Genomic DNA, 22,897 nt, shown 5'->3' on the forward strand with positions numbered 1-22,897 from the left:
TTAACAGGTTATTATTTGTATTTATGGAAGTTATTGAGGTCTTTTTGTTTTATTTCCTGCTACCATGTGAATTTTTTTAAATGTTTGAATCTGCTTTATCATTGATTATCTAAGGCTCTCATGTATTCCATCATGTCATCTACAAAATAGTTTAGATTCTGCTTTTCCAATTCATATGCCTCTAATTGATTTTTCTTGGTTAACTGAATTGGCTTAAACCTCCAGTACAATGTTGAATAGTAGTATAGACAATGGTATTCTGATCTTAGTGGAAATAGCTCCAATATTTCTTCATAAAGCAATGTATTGGTTTTAGAACTAAGGAGGGTTTATGTGTGCATGTATTTTATCATTTTTAAGAAACCCATTGGTTTCTGTATGCTTCACTGTTTTAATAAAAAAATGGATATTGAATGTCATCAAAGGCTTTTTCAGCATCTGTGGAGATAATTACATGACTTTTCTCAACAGAGCTATTAATTCAGCATGTAACATTCATGGATTTACTAATTGAGCCAACCTTGTATTCCTAGGATAAAATTCCATTTGGCCATCATGTATTATTTTCTTAATTTGATGTTGTATTCTGTTTATTAATATTTTATTTACTATGTTTGTGTGATATTTTCCCCCTTTCTCCCACCTTCCCCCCAGTCCGGTTCAAGCTGTTGCTTCTCAGTCTAGTTGTGTAGGACACAGCTCCCTGGCCCATGCTGGTGTTATGAGCCTTGCGCTGCCCCGGCTGAGGCAGCCGGTCGCCAGTTGTCAGTGGGCTGCTCACAGCAGCTCGCGGTAGCCCCACAGCAGCACACAGCAGCTCACGCTGGCTGCTGGCCGTTCACGCTGGCCACCTGCCGTTCTTGGAGGCCCACGGCAGCCCAGCCCAGGCTGGGGAGAGCTGTTGTTCACAATCTTAGCTGTAGAGGGCGCAGCCCACTGGCCCATGTGGGAATCGAACCAGCCACCTAGGCATTAGGAGCACAGTGCTCCAACCACGTGAGCCAGTGGACCAGCCTGTTTGTGTGATATTCATAAGTGATATTGGTCTCTACTTTCCTTCTGATCAAAGCTTTAATTATATCTCATGAATTCTGGTATGTAGTGTTTTTCATTGCCATTTAAAAAATTTGTGGTTTAAATATTTCCCTTTACCTAAAAGTCATTTAATAAATGGTTTTAAATTTTCAGTTGAAAGGATACTTTGTTTTTTAAAAACGATTTTTTTATTAAAAAATATATCTACTGTATGATGGTGTCATTAAAATTTTTCTATTTATTGAAAAATATATAGCTGACATACAACATTATATCAGTTTCAGGTGTACACCGTAGTTCAACATTTGGTTTTTATTCTGTTAATTTCTGGTTTAAGTACACTATAGTCATAGAATATTTTTTTATTATATTTCTTATTTATCGAATTTACTGATTTTTCTTGTGACTCAATATACAATCAATTTTTACACATGTTCATGTACACTTGAGAAAAAGTGTGGTCTGTTATCAGAGTGTAAAGTTCCATATAGATCCATAATATCTGCCCTGCTGAGTCTTCTGTCTCCTTACTTATTATTGTCTCCTGGATCTGACCTGTACTAAGAGTGGTACATCGTGTTTTCCAACTATTAGTGAGTTTTTTCTGTGACTCCTTGCATCTCCTATAGTTTCTGCTTTATAAAGGTAATATTCTGTTATTTATTAAATAGTATATAGATACTCAGAACTGTTATATATTCACTGTGAATTTCAGCTTTTAGTATTAGAAAGTGTCTGGCTTTGTTAAATAGAATGCTTTTTGGTGGGAATCCAACTTTGTTGGTATCAGTTTTTCAACCTCTGCTTTCTTACTGTTTCCATGTGCCTGATATAACTGTCCATCTCTAATTTTAGGCTTTTCGAATCACTTTAACTTTTTTTTGTTTCTTATTGACTTTTTAATATTCTGAGTATGAGTCCTTTATTTTTTTTATTTTTTTAAGATTTTATTGGGGAACAGTGTGTACTTCCAGGACTTTTCTCCAAGTCACATTGTTGTCCTTTCAGTCTTAGTTGTGGAGGGCACAGCTCAGCTCCAGGTCCAGTTGCAGTTGCTAGTTGCAGGGGGCGCAGCCACCATCCCTTGCGGGAGTCGAACTGGCAACCTTGTGGTTGAGAGAACACGCTCCAACCAACTGAGCCATCTGGGAGCTCAGTGGCAGCTCAGCTCAAGGTGCCGTGTTCAATCTTAGTTGCAGGGGGCGGAGCCCACCATCCCTTGCGGGACTCGAGGATTGAACCCGCAGCATGCGGGAATCGAACTGGCAGCCTTTGGAGTTAGGAGCACGGAGCTCCAACCGCCTGAGCCACCAGGCCGACCAAGTCCTTTATTAGATATACTGTTGTGAATATGTTCTCCCTGTCTGTAGCCTCATTTTTGTTGTTGTCATTTTGTAGCCTTGTTTTTACTCCTTTAAGGCCTCTTGATGGGAGTTATGGTTTTGAGCTTCATGCGTGTAAGTTTGGAGTTCATTCGTTTTTAATTTTGTGGTGTGTTCTATTGTACGGATATACCAAATTTATCCCATTCTGTAGTTAATGGTCATTTGGGTTGGTTCTAGTTTTTATCATTATGTACAATACTGTTATGAACATTCTTGTACAAATCTCTGTGTACATGTGTGAATATTTTTTTAGGATATTTATCTAAGAGTGGGGTTACTGGGTCATAAGGTGTGCAAAATAGTCCCAGATTGTTTTCCAAAGTGATTGTTTCAGTCTATGCTCCCTTTAGCCCTGTAGGGGATTCCAGTTGTCCCACATCTTGGTCAACATTTGACAGGCTGTTTAATATTTTGCTAATCTGCTAGGAGTGTAATTATATCACACTGTGGTTTTGACAGGCATTTCCAAGATTATTAATTAGGTTAAACATCTTTTCATATGTTATTGGCCACTTATGTTTCTTGTGAAATGTCTATTCAAGTCTTTTGCTCATTTTTCTTTTTGGTGTTTGCTTCTATTATTGTATTGATGTGTGTGTTCTTTATTCTGGGTATGAGTCCAGCGTGGGTTTGTCCTCCTCCCCCTCCCCTAGCATGCTTTTATATGTTTAAACCTACAGAAAAGTTACAAGTATAGTATAATGAATACCTGGAGCTGAGCTGCGCCCTCCACAACTAAGACTGAAAGGACAACAATGTGACTTGGAGAAAAGTCCTGGAAGTACACACTGTTCCCCAATAAAATCTTTAAAAAAAAAATAAAAAATAAAGGACTCATACTCAGAATATTAAAAAGTCAATAAGAAACAAAAAAAAGTTAAAGTGATTCGAAAAGCCTAAAATTAGAGATGGACAGTTATATCAGGCACATGGAAACAGTAAGAAAGCAGAGGTTGAAAAACTGATACCAACAAAGTTGGATTCTCGCCAAAATACTGTAGACTAGCAATAAGGACATCTTTTTACATAAAATGCCATTATCTTTCTTGAGGAAATTAATAGTAATTCCATATTATCTGTAGTCCACATTCAGATTTCCTCAATAGTTTCAACATGTCCTCTGTGCGTGCCCCCCCCTATCCATTATCTAATCAAGGTTCCCACACTGCATTTGGTTGTAATGCCTATTTAGTCTTACTTAGTCTGCGTTTTGCTATTGTTATTTTTCTTGGCCTTGACACTTTTTGTAAATCCGAGCTAGTTTTCTAGTCCAGTGTCCCATAATCTGGATGTGTCTGATTATTTCCTGCATGTTGTTGGCACAGATGTACCAGGATGGCGCCGTGTCTTCTTGCATCACCTCAGGAGATAAGTGAAGTCAGTTTGTTTACTATTGGCGGTGCCAGTTTTGATCAGATGGTGAAGGTGGTAACAGCCAGATATCTCCATTGTAAAAGAACCTTTTCCTTTTGTGATTAGTAAATAATCTGTAGAGTAATACCTTGGCACTGTGCAAATCGTCTGTTTCCCAATAGCCTTTCACCCAGTTGGGTACTTTTTCAAATCTGAGTTGGTGATTTTTATAGTTGCTTGTTCTCTACTTGTAGTTTCAGTTCCCTCATTTTGTTTCTTTAAAACCATTAAGCAGTCTTATTTTATATACCTGAATGCTTTGCTTTGGGGGGGTCTAGTTCTGCTTCCTGTTGTTTCTGATACTTCTCACTCATGGTGACATGTTTCCTTGTTTGTTTTTATGAGTTTTGACTACGAACTTGCATTTCATTGAGATTCACTCAATGAATCTGTGAATTCATTGAGGCCTGAGTTGAAGGTGGGCTCCTTCCCAATAGACTTCACAGACTGAAGTTTTGGGGACCTCTCAAGCTGGTGTGAATTAGGTCGGAAACCTGAGGGCTGGCTTTATTCTGGCATGTTTGGGTGCAGCTTTAGTTCTGGTTCAGTCTAGCACTGAGCATATAGCCCTGTGGGGTCTCGTCTTTATGGGGATGCTTCTTTAAGATTACCCAGCTTGGGAGGGTCCTAAGTTTTATCTTTTGTTGGCCCAGAGGGCTTGAGAGCTGAAACTGCAGGTCACCAGTACAGCAAATGACCTCAGGGCCGGAGCCAACTGCAGGCTCCACAGACCTCATTAGGTTTGATTTTTATGTAGTATTTGGCCTCTGAAGGTTCCAGACTTTTAAAAAACCAACCTAGTGATGTACTGAAGTTGTTTAAATTTTATCAGCATTTTTGTTTCTTTTGGTGGGAAGGGCCAATCAGGGCATTCGTCCTGATAGAAAGTGGCACCTCCCTAAGTCTGTGCTGGTTATGGAATGTTCAGGTACCTCGTAGGGCTGCAGGAGCTGGTTCTGTGCCCTTGTCTGGCACCCATGTGGGGCTCGGGGTCCTGTTTGAGGCACTGCCAGAATCCCATGCTGCCTGTTCTTGCCCTCTCACATGCACCCAGTTAGTGAGGCAGGGCCAGGTGGGCTGAGGCAGGCAGAGGCAGCATCTGGCATCTCTGGGTGGTGGCTCCCCCGCCTTGGCCAGCTTCTGGTGCTCTTTCTTGATTTCTACGCTTCTTCAGGGAGCAGTGGTCCTGTTGCAGTAAAAGGAAAGGACTCCATGACTGATTGAGTGCAGGGAAGGTGCCGGGGCAGACCTGTGACCTGTTCTTGGGTCCAGCTGTGGGGCACAAAGTGATGTGAATCTCCCAGCAGCCCAAGAGTATCAGTTAGGGACCTGTGGTCTCTGAGCACCAGCCCCTCCACTAGCCCTGCCTCCTCTGCCCCTCGAGTTGCAAGGCTTCTGTCTGACTGTACAGCCCCCATGGGCTGTGGCAGGTCTCCACCAGCACCTGGTTGTTTGCGCTTGAGTTCCTGCCTCTGCCATGAGGGCATCCTGGGGTCCCTGTGGCTGCTGGGCCTGCCTGAGGCATGTGGCCTTGGTGGAGGGTGAGTGCCAGGTGTAGCCCTGGCTGCGCACTGCTTCCCATGCCTGGGGAAGGCTAGGGTCCCCTTCCTACGGGGATAATCCTCAGGCTTGCCAGGCTGCTGCTGCTGAGGGAACATTGGGAGAATGCAATCGTTGTCCATCTGTGGGCTGAGAGCCTGTAGGGCTTTTGGGGGGCATGTGTAGCATCAGTTGGAAAGGCTGTCAGAGTTGTGCAAATTGTGTCAGATTGTCTTTAATTTTTAAAAGAATGTGTCTCACTTTGACATCTCGAAGAGCAGGCAGAATACGAAGTTGTGCTCGATGGATTAAGTTTCATGTTCCTTTGCCCTCCGGGAGGAAGAGACAAGTGATAGAACAGGGAAAGGAGGCGGTGGCCGGTATCACACATCGGCCTTACGCAAGGGGCTGCGGCCTCCGCTCCGGGCGGCCCGGTGCCAGGGGAGATAGGATAATGCGATTATTCTCAATTAGATTAATAAAGAATAATTAGATGTCATAAATCAAGTAATCATAGGATATTGTCATGGGAAAAATATGTAGCTAGAATTAATTAGTTTTCAAATAAAGCGTTTATTTTAATTGCTTGAAATGATGGAGCCTTTAATTGCGATGCCTCATTTTGGCCTGAGCATTTTTGTTGTTGTAACAACATGACGGGTTTGTTCCCTGCAGTTCTGGGGAAACAATAGAGGAGAACTTGATTTCATCACCTCAGAGTGAGCCTTGTACTGGTGAGGTTCTGGAAACTCCCATCAGGCCCCAGGCAGATGGCAAGTGTGGGCTGGGCTTTGGTTGGCGCTGCGTGTGTATGTGTGTGTGCGTGCATGTGTGCGCGTGCCCATAAACGTGTGCATGCATATGTGTGTGGGGGGGTGCGTGTGCATGCATGAGCACAGTGGGCGTGTGCACGTCAGGACTGCGCAATGGGAGTCCTGGAAAGGTGGCCTGTCAGACTCTGCGGCCTGGACCGAATGGTGTGGTGCCCTTCCTCCTGGACTGGGACTTTTCTGTCGGGCGGAGGTACTTTAGTGGAGTCTGCATTCTTGGGGGTCTCTGAATCTGTGCCTGTCGCCGACCAGTTGTTCTTAGGGGGCAAACACAGCACAGGCAGGCTGTGACTCCTGAGGGCTCAGCAGCTGCTCCTCTGAACTTGTCCACCAAGCCAGCCTGCCCAAGGGTAGCCACTGCAGGGTTTGCGACTGGCAGCATCTCCAGGTGGCTTATCTGTCTCGTGCTAGAGCAGAGGCCACAGGTCGTGGAGCAGTATGGGGTTGGGTCCCTCTGCTCCCTGCAGGAGGCTGTCCTTTGTTTGGGAAGAATCAGTTGACCTTTAGCCAAAGGTGAGAGAGGTTGTTAGGCTGAAAACCCTGAAAGAGAGAGAAGGGAACAGAGACCTGACCATTTGTAAAGCATGTTCCCAGGAACCTCATCTTTCTCTTTGAAACCCCATGACAGGCAACATCTAGTGGGAGAGTGGCCAGTAAAGGTGACCATCCACCCTATGGTCAGAGACTGGGGCCGCCCCTTCCTGGGCCTGGCCCTATAGAGTCTGTTCTGGGTCATTAAGATCTAGGACCCAACCCTACTCCCACTGGCCTCATGGTGGCCAGACTTCAGCTCGCCTGGCAGCTGACACCACTCCTGCCGGGTCTCTGCAGCCTGGTGCTCACCGCGCACCTGCACAGGCTCTGGTCGTCTCCAGCCTCCGGGTGCTGCTCTCCCTCTGCTCTCTGGTGACCTGGAGCCCCCTGGGCTTTGCAGGGTCCCCAGCTGTCTCAACAGTGGCATTTCTTAGATATTTTGAACCTTTTGCTCCAGTCAAACTGCTTCTGGATCTCTTCTGAAGGTAGACAAGAAGGAAAGGGCCTGGGATGCTTTTAAGGAGGGGAGATACAGGGCTTGGTGTTAAGGGCATGGCTGAAGTGGTACCCTGGACTGGTGCCCACTGAGAAACCCACACCTCCCCTGCCTCTGTGCCTATGCATGTGTCCAGCCTCGTCCTACAGCCCCCTCCTGCATGGGCCTCTGTCCTAGGCCTGGAACCCCCTCTAACCCATGGCATCAGCCTCCCGGCCAAGGCTCTCTCCTGGAGGAACCCTTCCTGTCTTCTTTGCCTTTGTTCTTTTACTTGCCCCAGTTCCTCTGGTGGCTGTGGCTGCCACAGTGGTTGGGTACCTGGCCTCCTCACCGCTCTGCATGCAGGCTGCAGGTGGGTGGGCTGGGTACTGTCCCAGAGCCTAACACCCTCAGCCTAGCCCGGGGCCTGCAGGCCGACAGATGTGTCCCCTGGCTGTTGGAACAGATCACTTCTGGTTCTGCCCCCACTCCCAACAGCTGCTGAGAGCAGCCACCCCTGCACTATGAAGTCCCTGGCTGCCTGTGGGACTGAGGTGGTGTAAGAGGAGGACATGGGCCTCCTGGGACTCTGCAGGGTTGGGTGGTTGGGGTAGGCTTAGTGGGAACACTAGATGGTTTCTTCTTTGGGATGGATGGACCCCAACAGGCCTTAAATACAGGACTAGTGATATGAGAAAGGGTCTCTCATCTGTGATAGCAGCCCTTCTGGAGGTGGCAAGGTGATTTGGTCCCCTGTCCCTTGCCCACACACTGCTGCGCCAGTCCCTCTGCCCCTTAGTGGCAGCGTACAGGCTCTGGAGCTCTCCAGAGCACGCCTGAGTCTGAGGGGCCTAGGGCAGTTCACTAGACCGTTCCTTCCCCAATATTAAGGGTGCTGCCTCCTTGAAGGTGGCAGTAATGATTAACAGTTGTGGGTGTTCAGGCCCAGGACCCAGCGGGCGGCATTTGCAGCCCACGTGAAGAAGAGGCTCCTCTCCATCTTCTGGCCCTGCTCCCTCTTCTGGAACCCCGGGACTACGCACACTGAATTTTCTGGGAGGGTTAGTTGGGTGGGCTTCCCGAGGCAGAAGCTGGAGCAAGGCCTGGACAGAAGGCAGGATTCAGCTAGGCCCAGAGGCAGCCCGAGGGGACGGCGCTGGTGGGGCCAGTGGGCTGCAGGGAGCTGGAAGGTGCAGCTGGTAGGTGGACTGGACTTCCTGTAGGCCAGTAGAGGGCTCTGTCCTGGACAAGGATGGCCGAAGGAAGGCGTGTTCTGTGCCCACCCCGGGATGGCACATGTTGGGACTAAGGTGGTCCCACTTGGGTGCAAAGGCCAACAGGCAGATAGAAGAGGGGGTAAAGGGGTTGGTAGCACCCAGGGAGGCCTCACTCACATGCCCTCCCTTCGTCCCCAGGTGACTGCGCCCAGCATGGCGGCCCCGCCACCCCCACCACCAGACCCCCAGTTTGTCCTCCGAGGTACCCAGTCAGCGGTGCATGCGCTGCATTTCTGTGGAGGAGCCCAGGGGCAGGGGTGCCCACTCCTCCTCTCAGGGTGAGTAGCTGCTGCCGACCCACCCCCAGGGACTAGCCCAGGGTGAAGTTGGGGTTGGAGGGTAGCAATGAGCCCAGCGGTCATTTGGGGGTCCTAGTGAGGGGCTCAGGCTGCCCCTCAGCAGGGCACACTGTGCCTTTAGAGCCCACTCGACATGCTGTCCCCTTTGGCCTCGCCCCCTTGGGGAAGACAGGGACATGGGCCCTCTCTGTCATAGGTGCCAACCAGTTTGCACTATCAACAGCGGCCCTCCCTCCCCCTGCAGAGAAGCAGGCTCTGCTTAAGGGGGCCCTCAGATGCTCCTGAAAGCCCCCTTGGAAGAGGAGCATGTGCCACTTTTACCTGTAGTTCATATTTAGAGCTGTCACCTAAACTAGAAACTCGAGCAGCTGGAACACCTGGTCCGCCAGCAGTGTGGTCTCCAGGCGGGCCCTACGGAGTGTGCTAGGCGTGGCTGCCCTCCCCTGACACCTCCTCCTGACCCTGACTTGTCTCATCAGGTCCCAGAGGGGGCTAGTGCACATCTGGAGCCTGCAGACCCGGAGGGCGGTTGCCATCCTGGACGGCCACAGGGGCCAGTGTGTGACCTGGCTGCAGACACTGCCACAGGGACATCAGCTCCTCAGGTAGGTCTCAGTGGCAGAATGTGGTCCAAAAGGAGCCAAGCTGTAGCCTTCAGTGTGCGCCAGGAGCTCTCCAGTGGAGGCCCTCATGGCCTCCCCCGGCCACCTCTGCTCTTGGCCCATCCTGAGGCAGTATGTTCGAGGTGTGCTGGGTGCTGTCCAGGCGGGTGCCCAGTGAAAAGGGCCCGAGGAACATACAGGGCGACACTGTCTGCAGCCCGGCATCTCCTGTGGCCTGAGCAGAGACTGCCTGTCCTGCTATGGCTCCCCGGTGCCAAGAGCTGGGGACCTATGGCTGAGCTCAAGGCCTCTCTTTGGAGGAGCCTTAGCTTCCCTTCCACAGGCCCTGGGGCCCTGGTATCATGACACTGCTCTGCTGGGTGACTTTCTCCTTGGCTGTGGAACCACCTTCCCACAAGGTGGCAAAGACTGGTCACCAGGGCATCACACAGAGCCTACTTCTAAAGCTCACCAGGCTGGTCAGGGCTGCGCTCCACACCCCAGCACAGCTGCCTCCAGGGCCACCAGGAACGTCACATAGGTGCCCAGGTCTGCGGCAGTCGGCACTGGCCAGCAGGAAATGGCGGGAACAAGGGTGGCCTGACACGTCCGATGGAGGAGTTTGCTGCATTTGCTGAGGCCGTGGTAGGCCAAGCCTATGAGTATCACAAGGGGCCATGAGGGGCTGGAGGCTGGGCAGCAGAACAGGGAGTGGTTGTACTCTGGCACTGCTGCCATGGCCTTGTGGAGGTGACAGGCCTGGGGCTTCAGGTGCCGAGTGGGCCAGGAGGCAGCAGGAAGGGGCTGGCAGGTGGGTGAGAGAACAAACTGGGAGGGGCTTCCCTGCTTCCCATGGGCAGAGGGACAGACAGGGCAGAGCAGAGACCAGGAGGGTAGGCAGGGAGCCAGGGGCCCGCCCGGCTGCCAGAGCTGGCCATTGTCTTGGGTCACACTGACATCTGCCCCTATTCAGGGATCGCTGCCCCAGCCCAGGAATCCACCAAGTCAAAGGGCCGCTCTCCTGACACTCTCTGCCCCAGCACTCCTGGACTGGCCTGTTCTGTTGCTCTGGACATCTGGGCACCATGGAGCCAGTCCCCAGAGGATGAAGCCTGCCGGGCCCCCACTGGTCTGCAGAGCACTTTTATGCCAGACTCATGTGGCTCCCACCCCCCTGAAGGTGGCTTTCAGGGGACCGAGAGACCAGAGGTATCTGGGCGGGCTGTGGCCCTGGACATGTGTGCTTGTAGAACCCTCACAGGGCCTTGCCTCCTTCCTGGCCAGGCAGGCCCAGATGCATGCCCACCCTCCTCCCTTGGTGCACAATGCCCTGTGGTTTCGGTCTTTCCCTGATAATATTATGGAGTAGACGTCAGGTCCTAATAACCCACTAAGACACTTGCACTGGGAGCTACCATTTCTAATTGTTCCTGCAGAATTTTCAGCCGCAGCGTAGGCCCTCTGGGGCCTCCTGCTCCTCTAGGGCCCCGGCACCCTCTGGGATCCCCCAGCCATGAGTGCCCTGGTGCCTGACGCCCTGCTTTCAGGCTTTGCTCCTCGGAGAGCTGGGCCGATGTGGTGCAGGGTGGCAAACTCCTGATGCGACCTGTGAGCAGATGTTGGGTGGTGACCCCCCTTCCATCTGGGATGGCACTGAAGCATCCAGGCAGGAGGCCCGCGGGTCAGGAGGTCTGCAGCACAGATGTGCGGGTGCTTGGAATGTCCAGGTGCATTTATGTTGCACTAGAGGCCGTGCACCCAGCTGTGTTTAGAAGCCAAGTCTCTCCTAAGTGGCTCTTGAGGGAAGAAGGTGAGCTTTCATGTCAAGGGGAGCCTGGAGGACAGAAAGCGGGGAGCCAGGGGCCCTGGCCCTTGCCAAGCTGTACACAGGGCTCCAGGAAGCCCAAGGGCTGCTCCACAGACACCTCCAGCCCCGTCTGCAAGCTTGAGGACGCACCTGTGCCTTTGACAGGCGCCTAGGGTTTGTTTCCTGCCTTTTTTATTGTGAGATGTAACATACTCACAGAAAAGTGCACAGAACAAGTTTGCAGACTGTCGTATTATCAGAGAGCGGACACCTGTGTAACCACTCCCGGCAGGAAGCAGAGCCCTGCTGGCCTGCCGTCCACCCCATCCCAGAGGCAGCCCCTCGTGTCTCGTTCATGCTCTACCATCTGAACGTGCGTCTCCAAAGGCAGAAATTCATTTTGTCTGGTTTTTATTTTTTTTTCCTTAAGAAAGTGGAGCCATACGGAACAGCTTCCTGTGTCTGACTTCTTTCACTTGTCTCTGTCTTTGTGAGATCCACCGCAGTGCACGAGGCTATGGCACGCTGTGCGGGCTTTCTCTGTGTGTACTCAGTGGACATGTGTCCCCAGATCGCTTACATTCTACTGTCGGTGAACATCCAGGTTGTCCACTTGGAATGCTGTGGACAAAGCGGAGGCAGGCTCCCATCCAGGCCTCCTAGTGCCAGATGCACTTGTGTCTGCAGGGTGGACCCCATACCCAGAGGTGGGACACCTGTGCCCCAGGGTACGTGCATATTGGGCTTCCCCGGGGGCGCCAGGCAGCACTCAGCCCAGTGCAGTGAGTGCTCCCACCCCCCGCCCCTCACTGCCACCTGGGGCTGAGGAGATTCGGGGTGTGGCTGTCCCTGCATGAGCATCAGCTGGGGTGACGGGCGTCAGGCCAGGAGAGAATGTGTACAATGTTAGCAATGAGAGGACCAGGTAAAAGATGTGTGGGAGGTCTTCCTACTGTTCTCACTTCTGATCCGTGAGTTTGAAACAAATTTAAGAGAAAAAGTCACTTAAGAACAGGCCAGTGTTTTGCTCACAGCATGGCTGCCGTCTTCACTGTGAGTCAGATGCCCTCCGTGTGCCCGCGTGTCTCTCTTGTGTTAAGCTCTGGTGTGTCCTTGTGGGACACTCCCATGTCTGTCTCCCTCAGTGCAGCAGAGCATGTCATCAGCCCGTTCCTTAGGAATGTCATGTGATTCCTCGTCCTCCCAATGTCCAGGCATTTTAACATCAGCTTGGCGGGGTCTCCAAAATGGAGTGGAGATTTGGATTGGACCCAGTTGCTCTGGGTCAGCCTGTGTGAGGGGAGAACAGCCATCTGCACAGCACCAAGTTCTGGGGGCCTGGGTATCTCGTGTGACTGGGAAGGTCTGTCACAACACTGGTGGCAGCACCAGTGACTAGATGCTGGGCCTGGTGTGGGCTCTCTGGCCTCCCACCACTGTCCTTTTCTGCTCCAGGACCCATCAAGTTGTCATGTCTCCTTAGTCCCCTGTGGTCTGTGCTTGCTTCTCTTTCCCTTGTTTTTCCTGACCTTGACTGTTGGGAAGAGGGACGAATCCGGAGTTTTGTAGAATGCCCCTCACGTTGGGTTTGCATCATGATTTCTCAGGATTAGATGGGTTGATGGGCTTTCGGAAGGAAACCCACAGAGGCCAAGGGCTCTTGTCCCATCATGTTGGGGTCCATAAGGTCCACAGGAGGCATCTCTGGTGAGCGTCACCTTAGTCACTTGGGGAAAGCATGTCTGCAGGTGTCCTACCTTCAGGGACATTTACCTCTGCTTACCGGGCTCCTCGGAATTGAGTCCCTAGGTCCAGCAAGGACCTTCATCAAGGGGCAAAGAGTTAAGAATTAAGGAGGGTCAAAGAATGTGTGGTCCTGCTGGAGCCTCCACAGTGAGTAAATAGCATCTGGGAGAATACTTTGAGGCGATGCATATATCCTATTTCTCCTTAAGTTTCACCCACTGATTTTAGCCTCCATCAGTGGGTTCTATCCCTGCAGTTATTACTGGGGTGTTCTCATGGGGGCTTTGTGTTTCCCACACTCCTACTTTTGGTAAAATTCTACTTTAATTGGAATTCTGTAAGGAATGTTTATCTCCTCTTCTTTATTTATTTATGTGTTTCCTCCTGAGTCTGGGCTCATGGAGATTTATTTTACTCTTTGGTTATAATCTCATACTACCGTTATTTATTTTATTACTCAGGTTGCTCCAGCTTTGGCACCTGGGTCCTTTGGATGTGCTCCCATTTTTTGTTTTAGTTTTAAGATATTGCCTTACTTTCTGGCTAGAAGATGCTCAGAACTCATCTTAGCTTTCCCCCACTCCAGCCCTAGACTCAGCCATTTCTCCAGAAACCTGGTTCCTGTTTTTAGAGAAAGGGTCAAAAAGCAGACCAGGGCACTAGGCATGCTTATCACTACTAGGGTGTTGTTGCGTCTAGGTCCTCTCGGGGCAGCCTGAGGAATACCTGTATGTGCACGAGCCAGGCTGCATACACACCTGTATATGCCTCTGTGTCCCTCTGTCTGTATATGTACTGGGATAAACAGGCATTCATACTGCCGTCTCTGATTCGAATCCAAAACCATGGGTCCATCATGCCTGCCCTGGGCTTGTTTGTGACCGATTTCTGTGATGGGAGAAACCTGGCTCCTGCTGTCCACCGCTTACGTACTTCTCTGTTCAACTGTGCTGTACAGGTAAAGAGGATTCAGAATTGCCAACCCATACCCTTGTGAGAAACAGATGGACCAGCCAGAGTCCCATGTTTCTGTACAGTTATTGTGCCTTTAACCTTGCAATATCGAGTCAACACACTTCCAAAATTCCTCAGGTCAGTTTCTGTCTGCCCTCCTGCTGGGTTCCCTACATCCTACATTTGTCACAGTCTCTAGTCCGTCCTGGGATTTTTTTTATTTTTTGTTTTAAAGTTAAGTTTGCTCTTTGTGGCATAGATCTGTGGGCTTGGTGATACCCAGTCATGTATGTGCCACTCCAGGGCCACACAGAGTGGGCTGTACCTTACAGAGCTCCTGTGGGCAATGTCCTGTAGCCCTCTGTCCTGCCATCATGCCTCTCCTAAAAGGTCACACCAATGGAATCATGTCTTATGTGACCTCAAATCTGGCTTCCTTAACTTAGCAAAATGCATCTAAGATTCATGTAGGCTGTTGCATGCACCCTAGTTTGTTCATCTGTTGCTAAGCGGAATTGCATGGTGTGGATGCATCACAGTTCGTTATCCAGTCTCCTGTTGAAGGGTTGTTTACCGTTTCGGCAATTATGAACAGAGGTGCTGTAAATATTCATGTACAGGTTATTGTGTGAAAGGAGGTTTTAAATTCACTTGGGAAAATCCCTGAGGGTAGGATTGCCAGGTGGTCAAAGTTAATTTACAAAGGGACACAGGGAGGGAGAACACTCGCTTTGGCAGCATGGGGAGTGGCAGGAAGACCACAGGGGGCCTCCCTCTGCAGTGTGTCCCTGAGATGCCCATAAGCGCGTCAGGCACCGGACGCCTTAGATGCAGCCTCAGCGTGTGTGTACCAGGGCTGAGAAGCCCTTCCTCAGCGCAGGTGCCCCGGCTCAGTATCTGGCGCTGGCCTCAGCCTCTGCCTTCCTTCAGCCACAACATGCTGATGTCTGTCCAGGTGGTCAACGCAGTCCACTACCTGGGAGACTCATGCCTGTCTCCTCTTGGTTTTGGCAGTCAGGGCCGGGACCTGAAGCTGTGCCTGTGGGACCTGGCAGAGGGCAGAAACACCGTCGTGGACTCTGTGCACCTGGAAAGCGTGGGCTTTTGCAGGGGCTCCATCCTGGCTGGGGGCCAGCAGCACTGGACACTGGCGGTGCCAGGCAGAGGCAGCGATGAGGTAAGTGCCAGCCTGCACAGCGCCATGTTCATGTGCCACTGGGCACTCGGTGTGCCCTACATGGGCACACTCGTTCTTAGCACCTGGTTGCAGGAATGCTGTGCTTGCCGCAGGACTCCATGGAGCTGTGGGGCAGGTCTGCGTCTGTCTGCCGGTCCTTGGGATGGGCCATGGCCGGGTCACCTGTGAGGGGGCCCTGGTTGTGAGTCAGCAGGGAGACCCAGAGGATTGGCTGGTGTCTCTGGGAGGCCCTGGCACCTGGCATGATGCAGATAGATGCGTGTCAAGGACCGAGGCTATCAGGAGTATTGAGGGAAGGGCCACCTAGATAGGTTCTCAGAGGACTAGGAGGAGGCGTGTGCAGGAAGTCCCCAGAAGGCCAGCATGAGGTGGTAGGAGACAGACCAAGGCCCTGGGGAAGTTGAGGTGCGGCTGGGAGCCAGGGCAGCAGGGGAGGGCAACCTTTTGGGGAACAGAACCGGGCCGTGGTGTGAGAGGCCACTGGCAGGGCTGGGGTAAGGGCTGAGGTGGTGATCACAGTAAAGGGGCACAGGTGAGCAGGGGAGCATCAGAGGACAGGGCTGGAGGGTGGGGTGGGCATGATGGAGCCTTGGAGGTCACTGTCAGGTGGCGCTCAGGCCACAGCGGCTAGCATTGGTTGGTGGTGGCAGAGACTGGTCAGGCTGGACAGTGGCATCCACACCCTGGAGACAGAAGAAGCAGAATCCCCCAAGGGAAGCAGTGCCCAGGATGTGGGGCCGATGGCGGGAAGCCAGGGCCGGGGTGGTAGAGGAGGAGCAGGGTGTGGCTGGAGGTGCCCGCTATTGGGGGAGCTGAAGAGAAATGGGAAAAGAAACCCATGAGCAGTGATTGGACGGCCTGGTGAGTATGGGGGCCGGCTGCTGGGGGTGGGGGCGGGGTGGTGGGCAGGGGACCTCCTGTCTGCCTCCTACCTCTCCCCGTGTCCCCTGCTGGCCCAGACAGCCTGCATGGCAGGTGGCGCTGGGCAGGGACCTAGGCCTATGTACACAGGGAGGTGTGGGCCCCCTCCGACCCCCCGAAGAACCGTTTGTCTTAAAGCATATTCATTTCATAAATAATGAGATAGAAATAGGCATTTATTTGTTCATGATTGCGTTTAAATCACCAATTAGGAGTTACATATACTTTTCTTGCCCATTTGCCAAAAACCTGTTAAAATTTTTATTAATGTGAAAAGAGAGAGGTGTGCTTCCTTTGGGCGGGCAGGAGCCAGGCAGCCCAGCCTCTTCCGTGCTGCACATGCAGAGACCGGCCTGGGGGCCAAGCCAGCTCTCCCCCCCAGGCCAGGGTGCCGTGTGCTGTCCTCCACCTTGGCCACCCCAGGACTTCAGCGGGCACATCCCTCCTCCTGCCCTCACCTTCCTCCCCTGGGCCTGACCCCTGAGACCACTCATCCCTTCTGCTTGAAGCTGTTTTTATCTGAGCTTCTGGCTCCCAGCTCTGGCAATATCTGTGTTGTTCAGGAGCAGCCAGTCTGGGGACCTCGCACCTCCTGGGAAAATGGTTATTTTCCATGTTCCCACTTGGAATCTGCCTGGACTGGGTCCTGGAAAAGCATCGCTGGCCTGTGCCCAGACAATGCCCGGGGAAGACCTGCTCCCGCCTCGCTCGGCCGTCTGGGTGGCCAAGCTTGCCCAAACGAAAGGTTTTTTCCTTCTGGAAACAAAAGTTGCAGTTGAGTGCCAGATGGAAAGCACTGTGGTGTCTGCTGGAGGCTCCGAGCACAGGCTGCTGGGCCTGCCTGGTCCTCAGGCTGCGTGCAGCTCCTTGCTCTCCTGCCCCCACGCTCCCTCCCACAGCACCCAGCTCAGGCCTCGGAGCTGCCCTGGTTTCCCCTTTAGCCCCCTCCTCCCAGCTAGAGCAGACTTGCTGGGTGACTCGTCCCTGCCTGATCCCCCTGTCCTTGTACCCCTCTTCACTGCCACCAGAGGAGTCTTCCTCAGCCCACAGGTCAGATGGGCCCTCCTTGTTGACCTATGGACCTATGTGCCAAACCGTCCAGGGTGCAGGTCTGTGCAGACAGTACCTGGCCACGTCTGCTTCCTGTGACATCCTCTCCCTGTGGCTTCTCCTCCCCGCACCAGGTACTTAGCATCTTAAAACCCACCTGTCCTCCTGATCTACCGTGTTTCCCTGAAAGTAAGACCTCACCGGAAAATAAGCCCTGGCATGATTTTTTTCAGGATGACATCCCCTGAACATAAGCCCTCCTGCATCTTTTGGAGCAAAAATTAATATAAGACCCGGTCTTATTTTCGGGGAAACACGGTAGTGACAAAAGGAGCAAATCTCATTTGAAGAAACCTGAATAATTTAAGCAATAGAACAGTGCAGAGAGTAGAAAATCAAGTGTCCTGCCCCCAGCAGTTTGATCTGTGTCCTTCCAGAATGTCCCTTCACAGCACAGTCTTGGGCTGCTCACGTGGACCCTGTGAAGCAGAGAAGGGGGCCCTGCCACTCAGCCACAGCCTGCTGCTTTACACTCAGTACAAGGTTGGGGCTCGAGGTGCAGAACTGAGAAGAGCCTGTCTCTGTTTCTGTTTCTCTCTCTGCCCTGGGTGAGCCGCCCTGGCTGGGTGCTCCGCCTGCCTCCCGCAGGCTCCCAGGCTTCCCACAGCGTTGGCAGCGGTTCTCAGGTGAGGGGCCTGTGCCTGAGTTGGTATCACTCCCTGCAGAGAACAGAAGGGCTCCCAGAGCCCCCTCTCCTTTCTCAGCAGTTTTCTTTTTACTTCAGGGCCCACTACCACTTCTCCTTGGTTGTCACGCATCCGCTTATATTTCTTTTCATTTTGCTAGAGCGTCTCCTTGAGCATCTTTGCTGTTTCGGGGCTCCTTCTTCTGGAGCCTATTATTTCATGGCAGTAACAACTGCTCACATCACTTCAGTTCTTTTCTGTCTCCTCTGTGGGCATGAGGGCCGATGTGGCTGGCATAGATGCTGGCCCGACGACGGTGGAGAGCCTGTGTGTGTGTGTATGCATGTGTGTGTTTGCATGCATGTGCATTTGTGTGTGTACATGTGAACACCTCGCCCTTCCTAGCAGTGAGCCTGTCCCCTGGTTCTGGGACACTGCGTGGTCTTCTGGCGAGAGCCCTGCCTGAAGCACACCCATGGCCCACGCTTGTACGGGTGTCACCCAAGCGCAGAGGCAGGCAGGAGGCACATCACAGGGCCCTGAAGCTGAGAGGAACAGGCCACGACACCAGCTTTCTGCCCTGCCTGCAGCTGCCCTTAGACGTGGCACCCAACACACGTATGGCATATTTGGAACTTAAACTTGACCTGGGACTTAACTCCAGTTCTCAGGCTGGTTCTTCTGTGCGCTTAGTGAGAACAGCTCAGCTACACTCATACCACTTGAGTTCACCTCGGGTTCTCATTGCTGAGGGTTCTGTGCTGTGGGTGTCAGACATCAGACCTGCTATCTCCGACTCAATGTCCCCGACCCCTCTGGATGTCACGCTGCCCCCATGTTGGTGAGGGGTGATATGCAGCCCCAGAGTTGGCTGCACATTGTTGCTGTGACATTGCTGGTGGAGCCGCTCTTGCCAGCGCCTGGGGAGCTAAGGGCTGGCCAAGTCCCCCCACCACGGAACAGTAGATCTGCATCACACAGAATCCCCTCTCCTCTTCCAAGCCGTGCACGAGTGGCACCCTGTTTGGCAGATGAGGGAGCTGAGGCGCAAGGGATGCAGACAGCTGGGAGCCTAATTCCAGTCTGCGGGGCTTCAGCACCTGAGCCTGCTCCTCCCTCGATGGTCCCCTGCAGATGGGGTGGGGCAGAGCCGGGCCCAGCTCAGTGGGTAGGCCCAAGTGTGAGCTGGCTGTGTGGGGCATCAAGGCACATCTGCCAGCCCAGTTCAGGTGACACAAAACACGGCATGACACCCAGAGTAGAGGCACAGGGCACTCGGAATAGCCAGGCTCCAAACAGAGCTTCCTGTAGCATACATCACAGTCGTTTCCTAGGCTGGGTGCTAGGTCCCCAGGCGCTCCCTGTACAAGTCTTTGTACCATTTGATATGCCTGCGATAATTCACTTGTAAAACCCAGAGCAGGAAAGGGAAGCAGGTGGAGGTTGGGAGAATGGGCGGGCTGAGGCAGTGCGCCGCCGTGAGCCAGGCCTGCTCAGTGAGGAGGTAAAACCGGGAGAGGCTGGAGGGAGCAGCCAGGTGGGAATGCCGGTCACTCAGGAGTGACGTGCACGTTGTTTCCCAAGGCCCGTAGCACTAGAGCCCACAAGTCTGCAGCCTAATTAGGAGGCTGGGCTCCCAGGTTCCTACCGGGAACAGACAGAAACTCGCAGCAGTCTTGGCTAATCGCCTTAAAAGTCTCTTGTTTGTATAGTACAGACTTGACTTGGCGCCGGCCCAAATCAACTTGTTTTCTTACTGTCAGGTTCAGATTCTGGAGATGCCATCCAAGACGTCAGTGTGCACCCTGAAGCCGGAGGCAGATGCCAAGCCGGGCATGCCCATGTGCCTGGAGCTGTGGCAGGTAAGGCCCAGCGCACGCCAGCCACGCCCTGCCAGCCACGCCCGCCAGCCGTGAATCATGCCCCATTCAGGATTTGGTTTGTCGTCAAACCAACAGGGCAATTAGCCCCTTGAGAGAACATGTGCATGCCGCCTTCCTCAGCAGCCTCTGTCCCCCGAGGCCCCTGCCACCCTCCTGTTGTTGCAGGAGCATGCCGCCCCAGGGCAGGCCTGGCTTGTGCTATCCTCTGCAGGCTGGTGTAGGGGGGTACCCCCTCTGCTGGTGCAGTGAGGAGGGACAGTTGGGTCAGCTGAGCCGGCCCCCTCCCGGGGAGGGACTCTGCTCTCCTCCTCTCCACACACCAGTCCCTGGCCCTGCACAGGCCTGGGAGGGGAGTGCTGACTAACCCTGCAAGCCTGCACGGCCCTGGCTCTGCTTGGGATTAATTTTTGTTACTTCTTTGCCTCGGAGAGGCAGAAGTGGGCTTAACATGCTGGCGTTCCCCGCGGCCACACTTGGAATTTCTGATCTACAGCCATTTCCTTTTTTCTTGACTTTTCTTTGATTAGAGAGAGTCAGGAGGCTTCTCCTGGGGCTGGTAGCAGAAACTGGGAGGCCAAGGGCTGGGGGGGGGGGGGGTCATAGGCCCGAGTCCCGGCAGGAGAGGTTTCGGTTCCTGGGATGAGCCTGAGGCCTGGGAGGGGGCCTCCTGGGCCTGCTCACCTCCTCCAGAGGCCCCGGCTCTCAAGCCTGGGGCAGCAAAGTCAATGGTCTAGTGTGTTCACTTAGAAAGAATCCTGGGCAGCGTCTTGGCCATTGCAGAAACTGTAGTGAGCAGGTCACTGACCAGTGCCCATCTCGGGAGCACTGCTTACGGTCCATATTCCTTGCTCTGTTCAGTTCACCAGCACCATCTGAGGGCCACCCTGTCTGTGCCCACCTGGGATCAGGCGCACGTGATTCCTGCCCTGTGCCTCACTGCTTGTTTGAAGTCTTCCTAAGAGTTAGATCAGACGGTCTCAGGCAGTTTGGAGATGTTTGTGTGACCAATGGGATCCGGGGACAGGCATCCCCAGAGACCCTTCCCCAAGCCTTCTGCCCTTCTAAGGATCAAAATGGTTCCCTGGTCTTTCTAGCAGTTGGTTTCCTCCTGTAGTTCCTTAACCAAGAACATTCTAGTTGGAATTCAGGATCTCTGGTAAGCTGATGCTGTGGTGTGCTGCCACTGCTGCAGTCCCTCAGAGAAGCTCACAGGGGTGAGGAGGTGAGGCTCCGAGGCGCACCTAGATGATGAAACTCCTGATGCCAGCAGGTTAGTGGCAGACACCTGGTGGGAAACACCCCCGAGGCCGTGATGCTGTGGCATGCCATCATGCTCGCAGGTCCTAGGGCAGGACGTCGGAGGCTCTATCTGCTCATACTTTGCTCCCTGGAAATGCTGTCATTGCGTAATCATGTAAAAATTCCAGCAGAAAAATGTGTAGAAATGGGATGTACAAACTTGTTAAGGTAATTAATATAGTTCACAGAAGGACAAATCGCGTTTTTGTTATTTGATACAGATCCAACACAAATTGTTCTGTTAAGAATAGTCTATGTTAATCTTAAATGTCCCTTTTTTTCTCTCCAAACCTGAAGGTCCAGGTTATAGTTTATTAACCGGAGTGTAAGAGTGGCCTGACATGGTATTTTTTTTATGAAACATTCAGATGTATTCTTGTTTTGCTCCTCAAGGAGGCTGGCCTGTGTTGTGACAATGATTACCATGTAAAAGGTCAAGATCAGAATCAAGCCTCACGCAGAGTTAGTCACACCAGCCCTCAGAGCAGTGGACCCCACCTAATCTGGGGGCTTCCCACAGGACCTTACGGTACCATAGGCAAGGCCTGCCTCTTGGGGTCCCTCTGGGCTGGCACAACCACAGACAGGAGGGGTCACAGAGTAAGTCCTTGTGATTTTAGGCCCTCACTCCATAGAGGTCAGTCTGGCACTGACGGTGTGGCCACCAAAGGCCTGTGGCCATAGGAGCACTGTCCTACCTGCAGTCTGTCACTGAGGGACCACAGCCACCCTGTGTGCTAGGAAAGAAACTGGAGAAAACTGCAGCACAGTGGGGAGCAGGGGCTGGAGTAACTGTGGGGTGAGCCCCTGCAAGCCAGTCTGGCTCCTGCTCTGGCTGCCCTGAGGTACCTCAACAGGGGGGTCAGCAGCATGTGGGCCCTGAACTAGTTGAGGTGCTCAGAACCCAGAGACCACAGGCATCGCATGGCTTGGGCGACAGAGACGTACCAGAAACAATGTGTCAGCAAAGGCAGGAGCCCCGGACCAGGGAAGAATGTGCCCAGGGTGCATGGGGGAGACGCTGAGCCCAGGCAGCATGGACAGGAAGCAGGTGACCCGTCAGAGCACTCTCCCAAGGGGAATGGACCCAAGTGGGCCCCACGTGAGTTCCTCGCAGCCAGCCTCTGTGATGGGGTCCAGCAAGTCTGGTCTCAGGGTTGGTGCAGATTCTTGGTCGGGGTGCAGACAGTGCATCTGGGCTGTTTCCACCTGGCCCTCTAACTTGGGTCCTGATATGGTTGCTCATGGAGGTGGCCCTGTCTGGAGAGGCACAGCCGCCTACAAGGAGCTGCCTGAGCAGAAGGTCTGGCCACTTCTGAAAGCAGTCAGTACGTCTTCAGAGACAAGTGGTGCAAATAACTTTACACCAAAAGTTCCAAAATGGAGCATCTCCTGTTATGAAATTACAGGGAAAAGTGCACCAACACCGTCAGGGCATCTGTAGGAGGCCTGAACGCTCAGCCCCTCCCAGCCTCGGTCCATCAGAGGCAGGGGTCACCAGGCATTGTGCACAAGCAGATGGGTGGGGGGCAGGGGGGTGCTGTGCAGCCCCTCGGGGTTCACAGTCACTGCGTTGCTCTCATAACTGCTCTCCCATTTGGGCCTGCGGAGGACGCTCAGCCTGCAGGAGGCCCCAGGAGGAGCACAGGCTGCCATCGGCCTCTCAGGCGCCCCATTCACTTCCTTAGACTCCTCCCTTCTGTCGTTTGTGTGAACACTACTGTCACAGAAAAAAAATATTGTATGAGCATTTCCAGGGACGTGCACGAAGTGTCCTCCGGCCCAGTTCTGGTCTGGGAGGGTTCGCCGTGGCTGTGTGCTGTTCTCAGTGGCTGTGTCCCCTGTCCCCTGGCACATCCGGAAGAGTCCAGATCAAAGAGTTGGTCTGCGTCAGGCTCCCCCTGGCTCCTGTCACTAACTGGGTCCCTGTGACATATACTGCATCCCACAGCCTCAGTTTCCCC

At 52.7% G+C, this 22,897-nt stretch overlaps 1 protein-coding gene across 1 annotated transcript in view; it reads left to right on the forward strand.

The window, feature by feature from the left end:
- GNB1L (G protein subunit beta 1 like) overlaps window positions 1–22,897 on the forward strand; it is a 55,895-nt gene that overhangs the window by 17,785 nt on the left and 15,213 nt on the right. The window contains exons 3-6 of the mRNA XM_019755914.3: window positions 8,627–8,766; window positions 9,267–9,392; window positions 14,911–15,073; window positions 19,515–19,613. Of these exons, the coding sequence (XP_019611473.2) occupies window positions 8,642–8,766; window positions 9,267–9,392; window positions 14,911–15,073; window positions 19,515–19,613 (513 nt within the window). The 5' untranslated portion in view covers window positions 8,627–8,641. The remainder of the gene's footprint in view (window positions 1–8,626; window positions 8,767–9,266; window positions 9,393–14,910; window positions 15,074–19,514; window positions 19,614–22,897) is intronic.

The sequence above is a fragment of the Rhinolophus sinicus genome, chromosome 9 (genome assembly GCF_057876585.1).
Source record: "Rhinolophus sinicus isolate RSI-liver-muscle chromosome 9, RSI-T2T, whole genome shotgun sequence".
NCBI classification, from domain to species: Eukaryota; Metazoa; Chordata; class Mammalia; order Chiroptera; family Rhinolophidae; genus Rhinolophus; species Rhinolophus sinicus.